Source organism: Theropithecus gelada, chromosome 14 (assembly GCF_003255815.1).
Source record: "Theropithecus gelada isolate Dixy chromosome 14, Tgel_1.0, whole genome shotgun sequence".
In the NCBI taxonomy this organism is placed as follows: domain Eukaryota; kingdom Metazoa; phylum Chordata; class Mammalia; order Primates; family Cercopithecidae; genus Theropithecus; species Theropithecus gelada.
The window spans coordinates 59,111,689-59,135,307 of NC_037682.1; the positions used below are offsets into that span (position 1 = coordinate 59,111,689).

At 41.5% G+C, this 23,619-nt stretch overlaps 1 protein-coding gene across 1 annotated transcript in view; it reads right to left on the reverse strand.

Moving 5' to 3' along the window:
- Positions 1–23,619, reverse strand: part of DNHD1 (dynein heavy chain domain 1) — a 90,778-nt gene that overhangs the window by 32,244 nt on the left and 34,915 nt on the right. Inside the window, exons 10-19 of the mRNA XM_025356234.1 lie at positions 19,507–19,761; positions 19,259–19,396; positions 19,072–19,123; positions 10,656–10,921; positions 10,322–10,565; positions 6,212–6,369; positions 5,248–5,740; positions 908–1,035; positions 608–806; positions 123–217 (exon numbers count right to left, since the gene is read on the reverse strand). Coding sequence (XP_025212019.1) covers positions 123–217; positions 608–806; positions 908–1,035; positions 5,248–5,740; positions 6,212–6,369; positions 10,322–10,565; positions 10,656–10,921; positions 19,072–19,123; positions 19,259–19,396; positions 19,507–19,761 — 2,028 coding nt within the window. The remainder of the gene's footprint in view (positions 1–122; positions 218–607; positions 807–907; positions 1,036–5,247; positions 5,741–6,211; positions 6,370–10,321; positions 10,566–10,655; positions 10,922–19,071; positions 19,124–19,258; positions 19,397–19,506; positions 19,762–23,619) is intronic.

Below are 23,619 nucleotides of genomic sequence, written 5' to 3' on the forward strand. Positions count from 1 at the left end.
CATTAAATCCCATGCCAAACACCCACCACCCTCTTGTCTAAAGGGACTGCTGGGCCTTGACTGGCTTTATTACAGGTCCTGGCTTTGGACCACTTCTCTTGCCCCCGTACTGCAGGCCCCACCTGGTTGATTCGATCTGCAAACTCCAGCAGTGGATAAGTAAGCAGCTGGCCCAGCGTTAGGAGTTCTATAGTTTGGAGACTGCCCAGCCCGAGGGCTGGAGGTAGAGAAAACAAGTCAGAGCAACACTCAGTATGTGACAGAGTCCAGCCCATATCCCATATCCCAGAGCCCAGCCCAGCCCAGCTTAGACCCCAGATAGCAGATCCTAGAGCACAACACAGAGTCAACAGCTAAGAACCCAAGGTCTACAGCACAACTCAGAGCCCAGAGGTAAGGCCCCAGCCCAAGCCCAGCCACCATCAGCAGAGAGGAGGTAGTAAGGGAAGTTAAAAATTTTTGTTCCAGTTGAGGGAAAGAGATTGAAATATGTGGGAAAGGTAGGGACAAACCTGGGGAGGAAAGGTGTTTCCATCACGAGCAGCAGGAAACTGAGTTGTTGCATCGCTCTAACCTTTCCCCCTCCTCTGACATTAACCAAACATACCTCGCAGGAGACACTGGCAGTTGAGACTCTGTGGCTGGAGGCTGCCCAGCTTAGCGAGCAGGGGCAGGTAGCTGCGAAACTCCCCCAGGATGCGCATGCAGTGCTGCAGCACGGGGCTGTTCAGCCCCAGGGTTGTGCTCATCCGTGCTGCCTCTGTCAGCCAGCCCTCTGTCTTCTCCTGGGCCATAGCTAAGCTGAACTGCAGGGAGGAGGGCTCACTGTCAGCTTTAGACTCTTCCCCTTCCGCACCACTGTAGTCCTCTACTCCCAGACAAGAGCTCCAAGGAAGGGTGTCAGCACCTTGGCAAAAGCCATGCACTTCCACTCGCTGATGTTTTCAGAGATGACTCGGTACAGGTGCCATATGCGCTGCTGCTGCACAATAGGACGTGTCCCACAGATTGGCAAGGGCACAGGAGTCTCATCCTCTGTGGGGGAGGATTGACTGAGACCTGGGCTGCTTGCAGTGTTGGGAGGGGGGTGGTGGAATGATCAGTCAAGAGCCCATAATGACAGAGGTAGGGTCCAGAAAGTGATGGTTGGGGATAGGGGAAGTGGAGTTCCAAATTGTTTGGTTCAACAATGGAGGTGGGGTTAATCCAAGGAACAGTTACTCCAAGGAAAGACCATCTGAGAAAATGTGATGGCAGTGAAAGGGAAGAGTTCCTCTTTTATTAGTCTCCATCTCACTCACTCCATTCTAGTCTAGTGACACCGGACTCTATTATTGCTGAGATGCACCAGGCATGTACTCTCCTGCTAAGGGCCTTTGACTGGCAGTTTATTTCTTTCTGGAACACTCTTCTTTCAGAGAATCACATGGCTCATGCCCTCACCAACTTCAAGTCCTTGTTCAAACAGCATCTTCTCTCTTTTTTTTTTTTTTTTTTTTGAGACAGAGTCTTGCACTGTTACCCGGGCTGGTGTGCAGTGGTGTGATCTCGGCTCACTGCAACCTCTGCCTCCTGGGTTCAAGCCATTCTCCTGCCTCAGCCTCATGAGTAGCTGGGAATACAGGCTCATGCCACCACGTCTGGCTAATTTTTATATTTTTAGTAGAGACAGGGTTTCACTATGTTGGCCAGGCTGGTCTCGAACTCCTGACCTCATGATCTGCCCGCCTCGGCCTCCCAAAGTGCTGGGATTATAGGCATGAGCCACCAGCCCAGCCAAACAGCATCTTCTTAATGAGGCCTATGCAGGCTATCTGTTTAAAAATTCCTAGCTACCCTCCCTGGCATTCTAGACCCCTCTTACCCTGTTCTACTTTTTTTTTTCCTCTATCACTTATCACTTTCTTATATACTACAGAATTTGGTTATCGTCATTGTTTATTGTCTTTCTCTCCCAACTAGAAGTTTGGGTTCATCAAGAAAAGCGTTTTGTCATTTGTTCACTGATGTACCGCAAGCCTAGTGTACACAGTAGTCTGTCAACAAATATGTGTTGAATGAATGAATGAATGAATGAATGAATGAATGAATGAACTGTCAGCCCAAGAGAAAGTTCAGCAAGATGAATATAAAAAAAGATCTGGCCCACATAGAGGACATGTCATGTTTACCTCTGGCCATTATCCTCCACCCCTTCATCTCACAGGGTACTACATTAGTTCTTAATCAATTAAATCAATTATTTATAGTCAGTTGTGAGATATGTGTCAAAAGGAATTTATAATTAACAATAATTATAGTATCGAGGTTTGCAATTTACTTAAAAGACAACAGACATCTCATTAGCTTGAGTGGGACAAAAAGTGATAGAGTCACACCCAAACGCTGGGCCTCATGCATCTTACACATGTGCACATCATCCATTTTGGAGATCTCAGAATATTAAAAAGCTAGAATCACTAGGCTATCAAAGCTCTGATCTGACAAAAAGTAAAATGACAGTAAATCTGAATTCTTCCAGTCTTTGTCTAAACTCAAAGATATGGCTAGAGTCCCATATAAATCTTTGACAGCAGTTGTTTCAACATCAAATATTGGACAAATAAACAACTTCATCTGTAAGAAAGAGCAGACGTGATATCTCCAAACACATGAAAAGATAAAAACAAACTGGGGATTAAGAGCAAATGTCCTTTGATGGACATTTTCTGGTATCTACTTGATAATTTCCATGCATTTTAAAACTTTTTATCTGAAAATGAGTTCTGATCTTTAAAGTTGTAGGAAAAAGTAGTAAAAAAAAATTGTGTACCTTCTATCTTCCATAGGTATAGATATATATCTATACTGTTTATCTTTGCCTTTTGTTGACATTTTACCCATTTGCTTTATCATTTGCATTCACCTGCTCTGTGCATGGGCATGTGTATGCACATATTCACACACACGATGTTTTTTTCTGAACTATTTAAGGGCAAGTTACATAAATACTCAAGTATGCATTTCCTAAGAATAGGGATATTCTTTTATATAACCACAGTTCAATTCCCAATTTCATATATTATATTGACACAGTATTTTAATCTACTGTCCATATTTCAGTGTTTCAGTTGACCTAATAATGTCCTAGATAGCATTTTTTTTTTTTTGCCTCAATTATAGCATCTGGTCCAGGGTCAGGTACTGCATTTGCCATGTCTCTTAGCTTCTTTAATCTGGAACATTTCCATAGCCTTTCTTGCTTTTGTAGCAGACATCTTTGAAGTATACAGTCCCCATTTGCCACTTTTTTGTTCACAGAAAGTTCCTCATGTTGTGTTTTTATGATTTTTAAAAATGATACTCATGCTCAGCTGGACTACTACATAAATGATATGGTATCCTTCTCCAGTATCACATCTGAAGGCATATGACATCCCTATGTCCTTCATTGGTGATGTTAATTTTTAATCAGCTGGTCAAATTGTCTGATTTCTCCACTCATTGTTGTTTCTTTTTCTTTTTTTTTTTTTTTTTTACAACAAATAAGTGATCTCTGGGAGAAACTCTCTAAGATAGTGCAAATATTCTGCTCCTCAACAAATTTGCCCTAGATTTGGCATCCATTAATCCTTATCTGATCTGGTAATTACCATGATGGCTACAAAATAATAATTTTCCCACTTCAGCCTTCCTTCCACATTTGCCAGTCAGCTCCTGGCATTTTACTGTAAGCATGAGTCCTCATTTCTCTCTCATTGATTTATCTATTTACTATTACTAGGGATAATAAATGCCTTTACTTCAATAGCTTAGAATTTATTACTGTACTTACTTTGGTGATCAAATTGTTCCAGATTTAGCCAGTTGGTATCCCTTCTGAATCCTTGTGATATGCTCCCATCACTTTTTAAAACACCTTAATACTTTCTTACTTTCTGGTATAAAAAGACACTCTAGGTTCATCTTGTACCTACCCTGCCACAGCCCTGGAATCATCCATTTCTCTAAGGAGCTCTGGTTCCTTTTAATGGGGAATGATATTAGAAACTAAGACCTGAGCACAATATGGCTTCTTGCTACAGTGGTTTCTTTGCTTCGTGTCCTCTTCAGCAGATAGAGATAGCAAATGTGTGCACATGTATATACACATAAACATACAGTTACATACATATACATGTGTACATAAGCATGCATACACATGCAAAATGTGTGTTTTAAAATGCAATAGAAATACAAAGTGATGCCATAGGAAATGGAAACTTATAAAACAAGCTCACAACATTTTTCCAGAAATCAGAGAAAAAGAATAAAAGAATGAGTGATGATAAAGAAGATAAAATCAGTGAGTGAGAGAGATTCAGTAAATCCAACAAACATAAGAATTCTGGAAGGAAGGCCAGGCACAGTGGCTTACACCTGTAATCCCAGTGCTTTGGGAGGCTGTGGCAGAAGGACTGCCTGAGTCCAGGAGTTTTAGACCAGCCTAAGCAACACAGTGAGTCCTCATCTGTACAAAAAATACAAAAATTAGCAAGGCATGGTGGCACACACTTATAGTCCCAGCTACTCAGGAGGCTGATGTGGGAGGATTGCTTGAGCCTGGGAGGCTGAGGCTGCAGTGAGCTGTGATCATGACATTGCACTCTAGCCTGAGATCCTGTCTCAATTGTTTGGTAACGGTTCTTATATTTGCTCTGGTCTCCTTCTAGAGCCCACAGAGTTGTTTAAGAACAGAAGGGAACCAGCTTCTACTGTATGGAAGAATTGAGACCAATAGTTATGTCCTAGTCTCCTCCTGTGTATTAGTGAGGCACTCAAGTAGCCTCCTCTCTATACCACATTGGCTGGAGGAAGTAATCTGCTAGAGCATCAAGACCTACTCTTATCTGGGGTCTGCTAGCTGGTGTAGGATTGTGTTGAACAGGGCTACACAAAGGCTAAGTTCTATAAGGAGGGCACCCTTACATTTCTCCTGCACATGCTTTTAGCCCCTGACCCTATCACATTCTGATGGAACATTCACTTGTTTGCCTTCCTTATCAGACTGTGAGCCCCCATGCCCCCATCCTAAGCACAACACCTGCCATGGTCAATATATGATATTTTTGTCCTGAAATTTTCATTTATAAAAGACACCAATGAAGGTATGTGATTCCCAAGGCTTGCTTGGGGTCATACGGGACACAGAACCCTGAGTTCCAACTCTTGTTTCAGTTGACGGGTCTATCACAGAGTGATAATGGAGGGTGCGGGGATCCTCAGTACCAGTGAAGATGACATAAGCGTGGTGCAGTTCACTGAGGTCGCTGACTGTGTTCTGGAACTGACGCTCTAGGGAGATGAGCTGGTGCTCAGTACTCCTCTGATCTTGTGTGGGGTCCATAAAGGGACCGGAGAGGGCCTTCCCAAGCAGGCCTTCCAGCTCTGCCAATGCTGCTGCCATCAGCTGCTGCAGCTTGGGTATAATGGCATGTCGCTTGCTGAGCAGGAACTCTGAAGCCTGGCTTTTCTCAAACTGAAATGCCTCCCACATATCCAGAAGCTGTGGGGCAAGCAGAGGGCAGTGGAGTAGATGTGGTCGTGGGGGAGGAGGGCGGGGAGGGATGGGTGACTCCCTGAATTGCCTTCTCACCGAGATGTCCAGTGCTTCATTCTCAGCACTAAAGAGGCTAAAATGGTTGCGGATGAGTTCATGGAGTGCCCGTACGTATTCCATTCGCTCCTCCAGCTCGACGTACTGTTCGTTGGCTTCATTCAACTGCAGGAACTATAGCATGAGACCAGCAGCCCCACAACCCTATGTGCCTCTTTGGGCCCATCCCTGAGGGCAACTCCCACCTTTTGGAGTGAAGTCTCCAGACCCAGTTGCAGCCTTGTAATCAACTGGTGTCAGGAGCAATCTAGGATCAAAAACCTCTCTGACCCAGATCTCTCTGGTGAAGGGTCCACTTCTCACCCACCACCCCATTACCTTGATGACAAGGCAACTATTTTCTATCTGACTCACAGAGAGCACAACTCTCTCATCACACCAGGGCCTCCCTGTGACATGAGGAACCTGAGGGCCACGTGGACAGGGTAAGAATTAGCAAGGGTAGATCTCTTAGGTGAGCAGTTTAAGAGCATCAGGCCCTGATGGGAGCTCAGCAGAGACCTGAAGACAGTGCGCTGAGCTTTTAAGCAGGATGGGCCCTGAATAAGCTGGGAAGGATGGATGGGGAGAGCCCACCTTCTGGGTGCACTGTGCAATGGCGTGAATATCTGAGTTGATGGTTCGGAAGACATGCATGAAATTTGTGAGCTCTGTCATGAGTTGTTGACTGAGGCTCCAGCACTCATTTTGCACCTGTGCAAGAATGTCCTTCCTTATGCTGTCCAGCTTGGATTCTGGAGACAGGAGAGTAAGGTGTGAGGGGATGCATAAAAAAGAAGGGGTGCTGGGGACAGTGATGTGATCCACAGTGGGAGTAGGCTGAATGGCAGGTCGGACCATGAATTATCTCGTTTAATGCTTGTTGGATCCCTGCTCAATGTCCAGTCAGCTGCTATGCACTGAGGACTGTGCTCTATACCGGTAGACAAGAGCAAATGAATGAGACAGAAAGTTTCCCCACCCTGAAAGGCTCATAATATCATAATATGAGGCAGAGACAGACATATAAATGAGCAATCACAAATCAGAATGATAAATCCACTGTGAGTGCCTGGGAGCCTTCAGCCAGCATAGTTAAGAGGTGGGGGTGCCGGGGGGTATCCTGAGAAGGCTGGGCAAGGCCCCTTCAGAGAAGAAACATTGGAGTTGGATGTGTTGAGTAGTTAATGCTCCAAAAAGATGAAACAGTGTGTGCAAGGGTATGGAAATGACATGTTTGTGAATAGCAGAATACCCTAGCAGAGATAAAAGTATTCTGCTTTTGAAGTCTTACTGCCCTTGCTCTAGAAGAAGGGGGACCAAGAAGGTAGTATGATCTGCCTTTTGTTTTTAAGGATTAAAGTAAAGAAGGTCTCAGGTGGAAAAGGGGCTAGAAAGTAATCCTGGAAATTGCCCTTGGCAGTATGAACAACTTTATTATCTCAGAGGGCAGGGATAACACCCATATGATACCTCATGAAATCTAAGATCTGCTTGTAAGAAGTACCATTATTTTACATACCACTAACAAAGAAAAAACTGATGCCATCTAAACTCTAACATGTCTTCAATCAGGAGACATCTTTAAGGTTCAGAGATGTTAAAATATGCACAGGATGGGAAAACACAACATAGAAATCTGGTACACCAAATAGAGTATACAGTGCTTTCTACATACCAGACACTATTTCAAGTACATTAATTATATTAACCTATTTTATCCTCACAAATTCCCATTGAAGTAAATACTATTATTTTATAGATAAGCAAACTGAAGCTCAGAGAGGTTATGTAACTTGATCAACATCACACAGTGGCAGAGCAAAGATTCAAACTCAGGCAGCATGGCTCCACTCCATTATATTTTAAATACAAATATGTTTATGTTATAAATATAAATGTAAACATATATAAAATATGTTTATATAAAGTATTTAAAAATATATTTTATATTATGTGTGAAGTAAACTGGCCAACCCTCTATTAGCATCTCTGCAACTAGAAGGTAAAATAGTGAGTTTGGGGGACAGATAATTGAGACATACTGGGCATGTCACTTTCAGAGACTTGAAGGAAGTAACCAAGACGAATGGGTACTAAGACCTGAGATTGAGAAAACTTACTGAGAGGAAGCCTATTGAGGGACAACCTATATCAGACAGAACACAAAGATCTAAACTCATCCTTTTTCACACTGTCCCTTTGGAACATAATAGTAACTAGGCCATTGCAATGCTGCCGCGTTGTTTTTTTTTTTTATGGTGCTGCTTTTGGAGCAGCAACAGGCAGATGAAGGCAGATGGGAGCTCAACAGTGACACCATATGGTATAAAGGAACAATGCATTGATAAAAAAAAAAAATATATATATATATATATATACACACACACACACACACACACACACACCAGGACTCCCTTGGGATTAGAAGCTGGAGATGGATAAAAACAGATTTAAGAGATACTTAGGGGGCAAAAGAATGACAAGGATTTGGTGACACGTTGGATGTAGTAACATCAAGGAGAGGGAGGAGTAAAGGGTGACCCCAAGTTTCTGGTGAAGCTAATTCATCAGAGTGTATAATTATGCCATTCGTTGTTCAAGCGAGCTCAGGAAGAAGAGAAACAACAGAGTTAAGTTAGAGGGTTAGATAAAATTCAATCAGCAAGAAGGATGAGAGTAGACACAAGGGGATAAGGTGAAATGAAAAAAATTATTGAGCACCTACTGCATGCCACACTCAATGCTAGGAGTATTGCAAATAATATCTCACTTAATCATCCCTACTATAACCCTGTGAGTGACTGTGTTATCATGCCTAGCTTACAAACAAGGAAACTAAAACACAGTAATCTGAAGTTACCAAGCAAGTGAAAAACAGAGACAGGGTTCTAAATCCAGTGCTTATTTCTCTCCACCTGCTCCTCTTGAAGAGGCTAGTTGGTCTTGAACTGAGGATCAATAAACTAACAAACTAGAACAACAATGAGCTTTCTGGAGCAGCAGTGAAGTAAAGCCTGACCAAAACAGGACCAGAGAGAAGGCAAAACAATCATAGGTCCTCCCTATTCCTGCCTTGCCAGCCCGAACCCCTTGTACAAGAGCAGGGAGTTTCAGTGGCCTATTGGATACCTAATGATACATGTGCTTTCCTCTGTTGAGAGCCAAGACAGGGAAGGCTAAGCAAGCAGAGCATTCAAGCAAACTCTTTCCAGGCCCCAGTGGCTTCTAACCTTCATAAAGAAAGCAGGCCTGGGGAGCCATGGGTCCAATAGAATTTAGTCTTCACAGGAAGTAGACACTATTGGCTATTGCCATCCTTGAGGCTTGGTGAGGAAAGAGAACAACCTCCATATTTCCGAAAAGAACAAATCACTGGCTTCCCAATCTACCCCACTGTGAGCCTCTCTATGGCGAACTCCCAGGCTGAGGCACTAGCTAGTACACAATAGCATGAGATATCCTTCCTATGGGAAGGGAGAAAGAAGATAAAAGACTAGGTCATAAACCAGATTTCTCAGAGACCCAGGGATACGAACAACTGGGCATTGGCTTAGTAGGGGTAGGAAGTGTCAAGAGGAGGGAACCTGAGATGGGATGAGGAGAAAATAGATAGTAGAATGCTCTTGAGCCCCACTTTCTATATAGAACTTTGCGAAGAGACTATCTTTTAGGGTGCCCCTTGCTAACATGAAATAGTCACAGCAGAGTAGAAATCATACTGCTATGTGTTGTAGTAAAAAGAGGGGCAGATATAATGCTTACCAGTTTCCCACAACTCCCAAATGGCAGGGAATACAGAGGATAGCAGAGAATTGATAGCCAGTGGCCTGGATGAAGTTCCTATGTTGAGGGGCTAGGGACCCTGAAGCAAAAGCCGTGGGGGTAGCCAGCCTAAGACAGAGACTGGATGAAGGATTCACTAAAACCCCAAGGATCAGCTATGCCAGCAAATGCCAAGGCAAGGACGGGTCAGCAAAGATAGACACTCCAGGTCCCTATAAGGCCAAGAAAACACACCCCAGCTCTACCAGCCCAGGACACAGCAGCACCAGAAGCAGCAATGTCAGAGGGCAGAGACCAGGCAAGGAAGTATTACACCTCAGAAGCCAGCCCACCAGCCTTCCCCAGTACAGGTGGCACCTTGGGAAGGAACAGGGAGAAAAAGACATTTGAGAGTAAAAACAACCCAGAACTATAGTATAAATTTTCAATTGCCCAGATACCCCAAATAGACTGAATCAGACCAAAAGTGACTTCTTTAAATGAAAGGAGCTTTCTTTAATTGGAAAGGTTACATTCTTTCACTACCAGTAGAAGTTAGGACTACAGAGTAAGACAAGATCAGTTAGAGAGTAGCTTTTTACACACGCAAACTGTAGTATAAATTTCACTCTGCTACATGCAGAGAGAAGGCACCCTAGATTCCCAAGAACCTGTAAAGACACTGAGCTTAGTAGCCCAAGCACAGGAACATGATTCCTAAGGAATACAGGGTATGAGCAGAGACAAAACAGAGAGGCTGGCCTCTGCAGTGAGCATACCTTTGATGGCAAAGGAAAGGGCCATCGGGCTTTGGAAGGCTTCATAGGTCCAATAAGAGGCCCGCACCGAAAGGTCTCTGGAGGACATTCCAGGACCAAGGCAGGCCATGTGAATAGACGTACAGAAAAGGGAAGGAGGAGAGGGAAGAGAAGTAGTGCTTACCCATCTCTGTCTGTACATCACGGCAGCTAAGTAGCAGCAACTTGCCTTTTGTGAGCAACTCGACAGGCATACTGGAGACACGGGCCTGCCAAACATTTAGGCGGCTCACCAGTGTCACGTAGTTCTTGATGGGACCACCTCTCATGTCTTCCAGCTTCTGAGGCACCCAGGATTGCAGGAATTCATAAATGCCTGTTATCCAATGATGTTCCCTGCAGAATTCCTGCACCTCCCACAGCACACCCTAAGGGCAGACAAGGTGTTTAGGGCAGAGGCAGGTGGCTATAATGGGAATTGGTGGGCAGTACCCTATCCCTTAAACCACTGTTCTCACCTCCAGCAGCACCTGTTGTATATTCAGTGCCTGCTGGATCTGAGGGTTGTTGTTCAGATCTTCCTCCAGGTGCTTATAATTGCGGGGGAAGTACTGGCCCCGCAGCCGATACCCGTGGACCTCCAAGATACCAGCAATTGGGTGAGACTTCCAGGGCCACACCAATCCTACATTCGGGCCACAGAAGATGCTCACAGCATCGCTGGGCTGGCCCTGGAACTTGGGCATCAGAAATTCGGTTTTTGAGTCCTCCTCTTCATCTTCTTCTATGGAGCACATGCCATAATTGTCTGTGAGTACCCTCCAGAGCCCACAAACAACCTTCCCTTGTCTTTGCCCTCAGTGTGTACACACACACACACACACACACACACACACCCATTCTCTGCTCATGAGTGAGTTAACACATACATCTATATCACAAATGTAAAATACCAGACCCATGGAGGGGATTTATTAGTTAGGGTTCATGTGCAAATTACATAATTTACTCTAGCTAGTCTAAGCAGGGAGGGACTTATTACAGAATATTAAATGGCTTGCAGAATAATTAGAAGAGCTAAGATACAAAACCACTGTAGGTTGAGCATCTAGCACTGCATGCTGCCTGGCAAAATGGGATGTCACTGTCACACCGTCAACTACAAAACACACTGCCTCTGCTATGATCCACAGAATGGATGGCATATGCCCTGACTTTCCCCCACTTAATTCAATTCTGAATCAAAGTCTTTTGTAGATCTAACTGGTGGATCCTAAATTGTATATGACACCTAGCTGCAGGCGAGTCTGGGAAGTGTAGTTTGTAGTCTCCGGCATCTGCAGAACATAGGAGTTGGTGGGAAGGAATATTGAACATGCCAGTCCTCAGTTACCTGTCTTAAGGAATATTCTTGAACCTAGCCACTCATTAACTCTTTAGGAACAGGTTAATTGACAAGTTTAGTATTTGTGTTAAAACTTGACACAAAATAAAGGAAAGAATTAAAATGTCCAGAAATAAGAGCCATACTATCCACACCCAAGCCCTGTAGTACTCTTAGCTGATCTCTTCTCTTCTCCAACTGTACTCACTCTCCAGGAAATCTCATCCAGCTTTATGACTGTAAATACTATCTATTTGCTCCCAAATTTATCTGCAGCCCAGATCTCTCACTTAACTCCAATCCCATTTAAATAACTGCCTACCTCACTTCTCTATCTGGGTGTCTAACATGCACCTCAAATTTAACAGAGCCAAAATGAACTCTAATTCCTCCCCGCCAAAACTGCAGTCTTCCAATTTCAGTAAATGGAAACTCTGTTCTTCCAGTTTCTGCAACTGAAATCTTTATAGTCACCTTTGACTCTTTTTCACATACAACACATCCCCCCATTTAAAAATCCTGTTGTCTCTACTTTAAAAATATATCCAGAATCCACCAATTCTCACCACATTTACCACCACCTGCCCTTCTCCCCCATCCCAAGTCACCATCATCTCTTACGGCATTATTGCAAAAGCCTTCTAACTTTTCTCCCTGCATTGGCCCTTGCCTCCTACACCTTGCAGTCTCTGCTCCAGAATGATCCTTTAAAAAAAACGCCAGAAGAGATTCTGAGAAGATGATGGCAATGGCAGCATCATTTTGAAATCTCCCCCAAATGCCCACATAAAAATGATAGAACAATTAGATAGTAAAACCAAAAATGCAAGGTTAACATTTTTTAACAAATGAGGACAAGGGATCCTCATAAATCCTAAAATACAAGTAGGTAGGGTCAAACCACCTGCAACCTCAAAATACACATGGCATCACCATTTGTGATGAATGATGCAGAGGGAAACAATGAAGCAACAGATGGACCTAAGAATAAGAAAACCCCCAAACAGCCATCAAGCATTTACTGGGAGGCAGAGGGCCCATTTGAGAACAGCAGGTAAAACTGGAAAGGGGTTTTACCCCCTCCAGGAACAGGTGAGGTAAGGTCTATAGAAGCTTAAGTAATCTATGCCCTGTGTACTCTTGAAACCAAACACTCAGGGCTCCCTTTTGGGACAGAGCTTGTCATGGAGAAAATCCTGGGAGTAGAATAAAGATTGAGCAGCCATAGTGAAAAAGGAAAAGTCTAGATGAAGGTAGGGGAGGGAAACCAGAAAACCTCAAAAAGTAAGCCATCATTTTTTTTTTTTTAATACAGAAAAACAATAGAAAGTGAAACTCAGAGGTCAGGGAACTATTTTGAAACAAGTCTTCTTTAGAAAGTTAAGAAATGCTAAAATTTCCAGTTTTCTATGAGCAGCAGGAAAGTATCAACATCAAACCCCATACCAAGCTTTTATAAGAGAAAAACAAAGCAAGGTGTAGAATAAATCCCTAGAGACAATGAAAGCATGTCAAAAACCAGAGCAAAACTATAGCCCATTTCAAAACAAGCTAAAAGACACTAGAAACATGATAGAAGTCATGAGAGGACACATATCAGAATTAGAAAAACTCAGAAATTATGTGACAGAACTATGGAAAGAATTAGAAATGAAAGAAGAAACAATTTCATAATGGAAATTTAACTAAAATGGGACATAAGAGCAAACAAACTCAAAGGATAATTTCTTAAGAAAAATAGAGGGCAAAATAAGGTAACTATACAACTAAAAAGGAAATTTAAAAATTTTAGAAGATTTCAAGAGAAAGGGAGAAATACTGGGGATGGGTGAAAAGGATCTAATGTATCAGTAACAGGATTCCCCGAAGAAGAAAACAAAGCAAGGGAAGAGAACAAATATTAAAAACTGTAATTCAGAAAAATTATGCTGAAATTTAAAAAAGACATAAAGCCACATTTTGAAAGAACATACCTGAGAATTCTTCCCCAGAATGTTCAATACCAACACATATTCTAACTAAAATAACTAGATTTCAATAAAAAAGAAAAAAAATCTAGGCAAAAAGAACAAGTGATTTTGTAAAGAAAATAAAATTACATTATCAGAGGCTTTTTGATAGCAACTCATAATATCCTAAGAAAACAGAATAACATATTTAAGATATGCAAAGGAAAAAAGTATAAACCAACAACTTTATATTCAGCAACACTAACTTTCAAAAGGTACAAATTGTTATCAACATAGAAGGACTTCAGAATTTTGTTCCTACAAGCCCTTCCTGAGAAATGTAGTAAAAAGTGACCTTCGGACAAACAAAATCACTAGAAATACCTCAACACAAGGACTGCTGGCGGGCTTAAAGATATTGAACTAAGATTAAGTGAGAGATAGAAGGGAAAGAGTATAGTATGAAATGACGATGTAGAGATTGCTGGTGATTCTCTTGCTTGCCAGGTGGACAGAGACTACCTGAAGAATGGAACTCTGAAGGCACATTGGTTGATTGCCCAATAGCTATTCCCTTCTCCCTTCCTCTATGGTTGGAGAACTGCCTTCCACGAGACACTGAGAATGTCAGTCATTTATTTCCCAGCCTTTCTTACAGCTAGAGGTAGACACATGACGCAGATTTTGATGGTGAGATGTAAAAGTGAGTCTGACGAGGAGTTTCCGGAAAAGGTTCCTTTTCCTGGCAAAAAGTGAGAATCAGACACAGAGCTCTCTTGTTAATCTTGCCTCTCCTTTTCTGCCTGATTTTGCTTGAGAATGGGATGCTCGACATTGCAGCTTGTCTTGCAACTATGAGGCAACAAGCCTGAGAATGAAAAAAACAAAAACCACTTCATTGCGGCCTCCTCTGCCACACATACCTCTCTTACAGAATTGGCTCTCAAATATAGCTAAAAGCAGGAAAGAGTGATGGAAAGATACAAATAACCTGGTACTTGATGATCACTTTTAAGCCACTGAACAAGCTCTGGAAGCACCTACTTCAAGACTTCCTGTTTTGTTTTGTTTTTGTTGTTGTTGTTTAGGCCACTGTGGCTGAATCTAGCTGCATCATGAATTTTCTAGTTATAGGTGTGTAGTTTTGAGTTAAGATTACTTAATCCAAAATCAACCCCCATACTCAGGCCCATATAGTAGATGTTTATAGCCAAACACAAGCACAGCTGAAGACTGCAACCTCCCCCACGATACACAACCTTCTAAGAGGATCTGCCCTTGCCTGTAGCTAAAAGCCAGTTATTTCGCACCATGACACATCCCCTTGCCATAGCTTATGAATAAATCATGCAATCTACAGGAGAGGCTGAATCAATCATACTCCTTGTCTTGAAATTGGAACTAAATCAGTCTCATGGACAGGAAAACTTAAAGATCACATAAAGTCAAGTATGGAGTTGGTGCCATAAAAAGTTTAAGTTATTTGAAAGAAGTAGTTATAAGGGAGCAGAAAGCCCAAAGGAAGCAGAGATAACTGGTCTCAGGAATCGGGACAGGGGAACTGGAAAGATGCACAGAGATGAAAAAAGGATAATCAGAAATTTGAGAGACAGGGGTTCTCTTCCTGATATTCTAGTTTCAAATTCTGTGAAGATGGGTGCTGTTACTTCTTCTGTACCTTTGAATTTAGTAATTGTCTGTTTCATGAGCTCCAAAATATAAGACAAGCTTGAAGAGCAGTGATTCAAGGTGCCAAGACCTATGAGAGTGCTCAGGCAATATGGTGCTATACAAAGTCAATTGTGATTCCAAGCAATGGAAAGAAAAGCTAGTCTATTTTTAATGGAATTTGGCAAAATAACATACCAACAAAACAAAACAAAAATCACTAACTTCATAGCCAAGGTAAGAATGAAATAAACTTTGCTTATAATGAGAATTTTTTTCTTTTTAATTTTAGATATGGTATCTCTGTCACCCAGGCTGGAATGCAGTGGTGTGATCATGCCTCACTGCAGCCTCAAACTCCTGAGATCAAGCAATCCTTCCACCTCAGCCTCCTGAGTAGCTAGGACTACAGCTGCACACCATCATGCCTGGCTAATTTGTAAATTTTTTGTAGAAACAGGGTCTCACTATGTTGCTCACACTGGTCTCGAACTCCTGGCCTCAAGTAACCCTCCCGCTTCGGCCTCCCAAAGTGCTGGGATTACAGGTGTGAGCCACTGTGCCTGGCCATAAGAAGAAATTTGAAATCAACTAAATCAAAGAAATGTAATTTACCTGCCATTTCTAAGGGATTTGGGACTTCAACTGAAAATTCAAGTCAACATGGAGTTGAATTTTAAAATATCAATCCAACTTGAAAGGCTTCAATGATATAGATCTTTAATATAGGTTTCCTTGAATGAGTGACTCAGACATTCCACACAGAGCAAAGCTTCTGGTTAAACATATTTATACGACTCCTCATATCTCCAGGCTTTCTTTCTCACAGAGCGGCAAGGAAAAAAAAGAAATCTTTCCTTCTCTCTCATCTATAAGTCTACTCACAGTCACACTGCTTCCCTCTATATTTCCTCTTCCTGGTCCTGCTGTTCATACCTCATACTCCAAAGAGACTTTCCCTGTGCAGTCCCCTTGCAAAAAATCAGTTTTCATTTTTTACATTACATCTCCAAGCTAATTTCGGCTATCCCAACCAAAATGTAATATCAAGAGATTATATAATTAAAATTAGGCAATTCTTCGTCTCTTTTCAGTGTAACAGATTTATCTTACCACAAATATCAAAAAGTTATTCCAATCTTAATAGGATATTGCCATATTAAAGTTTAAGGTTTTTGAATTTGACATCCGACAGATGAGAAAAGTGATTATCTGATTGTGCTTTCTGAGTTTTGAACTGCAGAAAACATCTGATAAGATTGTAAGGACGTCAGATAGTAATACTCTCTTGTTTAGTTGTAAAATGTTCTGTGGAAAAATATTGGAGAACACAGTTTAAGACTGGAGAATATGTTGCAACTATTTTATTAATAATACACTGAGTATTCTTTTAGTGATTAGAATCTAGTCAATGTATACATTTCTATTGAAAAGGAGTTAATTTTCATACTTTTGTGTGTAAGTGGGGCTACTGAAATTATTTTGTAATTTAGTTAAAAGGCCATACAAATTTTGGCTCATTTAAGTAAAAGTTTTCTCAGTTGGATGCATCTTTCTTAAAGACTACTAGTAGTGTTTTAACTGCTACTTCTTTACGTTTATTCAAAATGTACTCCACTTTTTAAACTTTTATTTTAGATTCCAGGGTACATGTGCAGGTTTGTTATATAGGTAAACTCGTGTCACAGGAGTTTTTTGTACAGATTATTTTGTCATGGTACTAATCCTAGTACCCAATAATTGTTTTTTTCCATTCCTCTCCTTCTGCTCACCCTCCACCCTCAAGTAGGCTCCAGTGTCTGTTGTTCCCCTCTTTGTGTCCATGAGTTCTCATCATTTAGCTCCCACTTATAAGTGGGAGTCACAACAAAACCAAAATTGACAAATGGGATCCAATTAAATTTAAGAGCTTCTGCATAGCAAAAGAAACTGTCAACAGAGTAAACAGACAACCTACAGAAGGGGAGAAAATATTTGCAAACTATGCATCTGGCAAAGGTCCAATATCTAGCATCTATAAGGAACTTAAACAAACTTACAGGAAAAAAAAATGGCCCCATTAAAAAGTGGGCAAAGGACATGAACAGACATTTTTCAGAAGAAGACATACATGTGGCCAACAAGCATATGAACAAAAAGCTCAATATCATCGATCATTAGAGAAATGCAAATCAAAACTTTTTCATTTTTTTAAAGAATTTAAGGACAACAGAACTTTGGTTCTGGCTGGGCACGGTGGCTCATGCTTGTAATCCCAGCACTTTGCAAGGCCAAGATAGGAGGACTGCTTGAGGATAGGAGTTCACGACTAGCCAGGGCAACATAGCAAGACTCCATCTCTACAAAAAATTTAAAAATTAGCCAGGCATGGTGGTATGTGCCTGCAGTTGCAGCTACTTGGGAGGCTGAGGCAAAAAGATGACTTGAGCCCAGGAGGTTGAGGCTGTACCACTGCACTCCAGCCCAGGTGACAGAGTGAGACCCTGTCTCAAAAACAAACTAACAACAAAAAGAACTTTGGTTTTGATTACTCCATTCTATTAATCTGATTTTCCATTCAGATCCCTTTTTTCTTCAAATTTTGTAGAAAAGTTTAAAAAATGGTACTATGAATACCCTTATTCATCCATTTAGATTAAACAATTAACATTTTGTCACATTGCATTATTTGTTTTTCCTTCTATCTTTTCATTCCCCTAAACATTCTGAAGGTAAGATACAAGCATCATGACATTTCACCCCTAAACATACCAGTCTGTGTGCTTTTTTAAAAGCAGAAGGGACAACCTAACGTGAATATTTTCAGTTTCACTGGAAATTAGATTAAAAATGCAAGGGGTTTTTTTTTGCTCCTTTTAACCATTCAAAAAATACTACAGCATATTTATAACATGAATTAGTACCGTATATGGTGAGAAAATATTGTGAAATGTCTGATTTATCTACATCTTTAATGCTAATAAAGTAAGAAGGCACATCTGTAGCACGTATTTCTATGTGCTGAGCACCATACTAGACACATGACCTCTTTTAATCTTTAAAATAATTCTTCAGGTTAGGTATGTTTGTTATTCCCACTTTGCAGACTAGTAAACTAATGAGTCTGACTCCAGAGCCTTACTTCTTTCCACAGCACCATGTAAAACAAATATCAATAGTCTCTATCAATTAACCTAAATTTATTTGGGGAAAATAACGTGCCCCAACTGGTGTATAATTTGTAAAAGACGCAGAATCCTTGCAATGAACCTTTTTGCTCCTTGTCACCTATTTCCTAAAATTAATGCTATGTCTTTAATTCTTCTGATAGAAGTTGAATGAGGAAATTAAAAAGTATTGATGAGTCAGATGTGACTGATTGCATTTAATGATTTTATTTGTGACAGCATTAGTATCCTAAATAAGAGAAATGTGAAGATATATTTCCATCCTGATGGTTAATAAGTGTGAAGATTGATAATCAATAATAATTAGTAACCATGAAATGTTTCAATAATACCGGTGAATTAATCCATATGAAATGAAAGAGAGCTATATGACATAAAGCAAGTGTTGAGCAAGCAGAGCTCTTCAAACAAGTACAAATTTACTTAGCAATAAAGTTCAGTAGTAAATGAAATGCAATTATGGCACTGGAGAAAAACCTCACACAGTTTTGGATGAACCAGGTTTGGAAGGACAATATACTCACACTCTTTCATACACCCTCTCATTGCACGCACATACACAGAAGCACATGAATTTGTGAGCAAAAACACTCCCTGACCTTTCTACCCACAACACACATGTGCAGTACCCGGGTTAGAGCTGTTCCATCCACACCCAATGCCTGACTCTATAGCCTGGAACTCCTGCCTTCTTCCCATGCCATTCGTACTTGTGCCCTTACCCTCCTTCGGCCTTCCTACCCCCTGCCTAGGTCTCCCTAAATACCTTCAGAATACAGGGAATCCGAAGAGGTCTTCAGGTCTGCAGACTGTACTACCTTCATGCCAGGATATGGAGAAGGGGCAGAAATGGGAAAACAATGAGGGATTCAAACCAGGTTGTGAGAGTCTGATTACTCAGAGGATAGGAACTGGGAATTCCCACAGCCAGCTCTCTGCTCAATCCAGAATACCTGTAAGGCAGAGGTCTTGACAGACTGTAGGCCTCCAGTTAGAATCTGAATCATATTTTCAACACAGGGCACATGAGACAGTTGGTCATGATCATCAAAGACCAGCTGTGATGAGAGAAAGGGTTTCTGCCTTGGGGCCTGTAAAAAAAAGGGTCAGGAAAGGTCAAGGGGCTAGATGTCAGTATACATTCCTCAGCATCTGGCCCTGGACTGCCTGCCACCTCCACATATGCCACCCACCACCTCACTTGAAGGATGTTGGCCACAAAAGAGGTTATCTGCTCTTCCAAGATAGAAATGAGGCTCTGACAAATCATGTAGTCGACCAGGCGGGCAAACTTTCCCAGCTGCAGCCACCAGGCCTCTGCTTGCTTCAGCTTCTGCTCCAGTTGTTTGCGCTGTACCCTCTGAAGGTATATGGAGCCTTGGCCTGCCCTGATCCTGTTGCAGTTTTGCACTCGCTCCTGTAGGCCCTGTTGCATGTGGTATGTGTCCTCGTGAACCTGTAAGCATAGAGTAGAAACTCACCAGAGATAGGGTGATGGAGAGCAAACCAGCCACCCACTAGTCTGTGCAAACTCTCAGGTCCTGGAGTCTGGGACCTAGAACCTAGATATACACATGGAGGGCTCCTTTTTAGCAGAGTTTACCCCCACCCCACCTGACCCCCTCAATTTTTAAGTGACCAGAGAAGATATGAAATAGAGAACACATATTGAGAGGTCACAATGTGCTAATACAGTAGGCCAGGCCTGTCTACTGAAAACCCCCAGGGTGAAACTCAAATAGAAAATTTGTGTATATGTAAATGTAAGCGTTCACAATGCAAAGAAAAAAAAAAAAAAAAAAAAAGACGGGATGAATAAGGCTAAATAATCATTTCAGGATATGGACTCTGGGTAATAATTAGGCCAGGTGATGTGGCCTGCTGAGTAGAATGATATTGCTTTATGTTACAATAGAAGCTGTTTCTGGGCACTGATATAGACTTTCTATTAGAGGAGAGAGAATGTGGAATAAGAGCCTGGGAGTCTTTTTGTGGGTTCTTTCAGATCTGGGAGGTTCCCCAGCCTATAAAGGCTGCTGACAATTGCCAACACTCTGGGCTTTCACTGTTGAGGAACAGAGAAGAGGTACCAGAAAGCTATGCTTGGCCAGATGGATCCTTTGTCTTCCATGCTCTCCTGTCCCTTTTGATGCTCCCTAGAGCTTGTGATTAGAACTGATTGGTGTCTGTGAATTGTACTTCTGGTATCCATGAGCTCAAGCCCCAATCTTCTCAGACCCAAGCGTAAGACAGTTAAGTCCTAAGCATGGGACATCAAATACATACATGCCCTATGCGTATGATGATTTTGTATATGAGACTAAGTGAAGTGTTCTCTTCCATGTTCTAACAATACTCCCCAATACCCAGTGCTTCCCACTTCATAACCCTTAGTCTAGTGTACCATGATTTTGTTATTTATATAACTCATCGACTACACTGTAAGCTCCTTTAGGAGGCGATCTTATTACACCTTATTTCATTTCTCTATTGCTTAACACAGGGCCTGGCATGGTGTAGTTCCACAGTAAATGTTTGTAAAAAGAATGTATAATCTCACATTGAAAGAGCCTACTGAGTGCTATTAGGATAAAACCATACCAATGACAACAATAATAATTGCTAATACCATAGAACATAATCAGTATACATTTTTAAAGCACCAATACTAGGGGTGATAACGTACAAATTATAAGAAAAAAATGTTTAGGACGGGCACAGTGGCTCATGCTTGTAATCCCAGCACTTTGGAAGGCCAAGGAGGGTGGATCACTTAAGTTCAGAAGTTTGAGACCAGCCTGGGCAACATGGTGAAACCTGATCTCTGCAAAAAATACAAAAAATTAGCCGGGTGTGGTGGTATCAACTGCTGCAGTCCCAGCTACTCGAGAAGCTGAGGTGGGAGGATCACCTGAGCCCGGGAAGTCGAGGCTGCAATGATCCCTGATCATGCCACTGCACTCCAGCATGGGCAACAGAGTGAGATTCTGTCTCAAAAATAATAAAAATCCTGGAATTCTATGCCTAGTTAGAGTATCATTGAAGTTTGAGGATAAATAAAAACACTTTTTAGATATACAAAGACTCAGAAAATTTTCCATCCACAGATTCTCCCTTAAAAAAAATAAGGAATAGTATTAATATATTCCAGGCAGAGGAAAATGAATCCAAGAGGATAAAGTATTCTACAAAAGATTTGGTGGGTAAAGAAATCTGTGAGATATATTGTTAATTTTAAATAGTGCTATGGCCTGTGTGTTTGTGTCCCTCCAAAATTCATATTTTGAAATCTGAACCCATAAGGTGATGGTATTATGAGGTGGAGTCTTTGGGGAGGTGATTAGGTCATGAGGTCTCCAGTCTCAGGAATAGGATTAGTGCCCTTAAAAAAAAAAAAAAAGGTCCCAGATCATACAGTATTTGTCTTTCTTCGTCTGGCTTATTTCACTTAGCATAATGTCCCCAGGTTCATATGTGTTGTCATTAATGGCATTATTTCCTTCTTTTTGTGACTGAATAATATTTTATTGTATATATGTATTAACATCACAATTTATTTAACCATCCATCCATCAATGGACACATCGATGTTTCTATATCTTGGCTATTGTGAATAATCCTGCAATAAAAATGGGAGTATAGATATCTCCTTGAGATACTGATTTCATTTCCTTTGGGCATATACACAGAAGTGGGATTGCTGGATCATATGATAGTTCTATTCAAAGGGTTCAAACTTTTAGTTGTAAGATGAACAAGTTCTGGGAATCTAATGTACCGCCTGTGTGGTAATGGATGTGTTAATTAATTTGATTGTGGTAATCATTACACAATGTATACATCTATCAAGTCATCACATTTTACACCTTGAATATATTCAATTTTTATTTGTTAATTTTACTTTTAAAAGGCCCCAGAGAGCTGGCTAGTCCCTTCTGCAGCAAGAAGGTGCCACCTATGAGGACTGAGCCCTTGCCAGACTCTGAATCTGTCATCACCTTGATGTTGGACTTCCCAGCTTCCAAGAATAAATGTTTGTTGTTTGAAAGCCACCGAGATTATGGTATTTTGTTATAGAGGCCTGAGTGGACTAAGGCAAATGAGTAGGTTATAAAACAAGAATGTTCATAACAATCTTGAAGTAAATTCCAGGAGATGTCAATATAAGAGTAATGGGAGGAAGAGAGAAGGGAAAGAAAAGTACGATAATGCCAAGGTTCTTATTCCTCTTGGGAATGACATGGATAAAAATTCATACTTGTCATTCATTCACTCAACAAATACTCACTGAGCACCTACTAAATGGCATACCCTACAGTAAGCACTAGAGATATATTAGTGAATGAGTACTTAAGTCCTTGCCCCTCCAGGAGGAGGGAGACAGCAAACATAATAAATACATAATTTATGGTGTACATAAAAAAGTGATTAGTATTGGCGGGGTGAGGTGGCTCACGCTTGTAATCCCAGCACTTTGGGAGGCTGAGGTGGGCGGATCACATGAGATTAGGGGTTTGAGACGAGCCTGGCCCATGTGGCGAAACCCTATGTCTACTAAAAATACAAAAACTAGCCGGGTGTGGTGGCGGGCACCTGTAATCCTAGCTACTCGGGAGGCTGAGGCAGGAGAATTGCTTGAACCCTGGAGGCAGAGGTTGCAGTGAGCCAAGATCGTGCCACTGCACTCCAGCCTAGGTGACAAGAATGAAACTCCGTCTCAAAAAAAACAAAACACACACACAAACAGAGTGATTAGAGTACTATGACAAAACAAAAGAGAGTGAAAACATGTATTTTAAAATGATTTTAAAATATTATTTTAAAATACATGTTACAAAAACTGAAAGAACAGCAAGCAGAAATGAACAAATCTATAGTTGTAGGTAGGAAGGGATATTTAACATATATCTCTCAGAAATTGAAAGACAAAGGAGGTTAAAAAATCACTGTGTCTTGACTGGGTGTGGTGGCTCATGCCTATAATCCCAGCACTTTGGGAGGTCAAGGTGGGAGGATCACTTGAGCTTGGAGTTTGAGACCAGCCTGGGCAACATGGTAAAACCCTGCCTCTACAAAAGAAATACAAAAATTAGCCAGGTATGGTGGCCCATGTCTGTAGTCCCAGTTACCCAGCAGGCTGAGGTGAGAAGATGGCTTGAGCCCAAGGGGGTGGAGGTTGCAGTAAGCCAAAATCATGCCACTGCACTCCAGCCTGGGTGACAGAGTGAGACCCTGACTCAAAAAAAAAAAAAAAAAAAAATTGTGTCTATAGAATATTTGAATACAACAATGAATGAGCTTGGCCTAACCCATA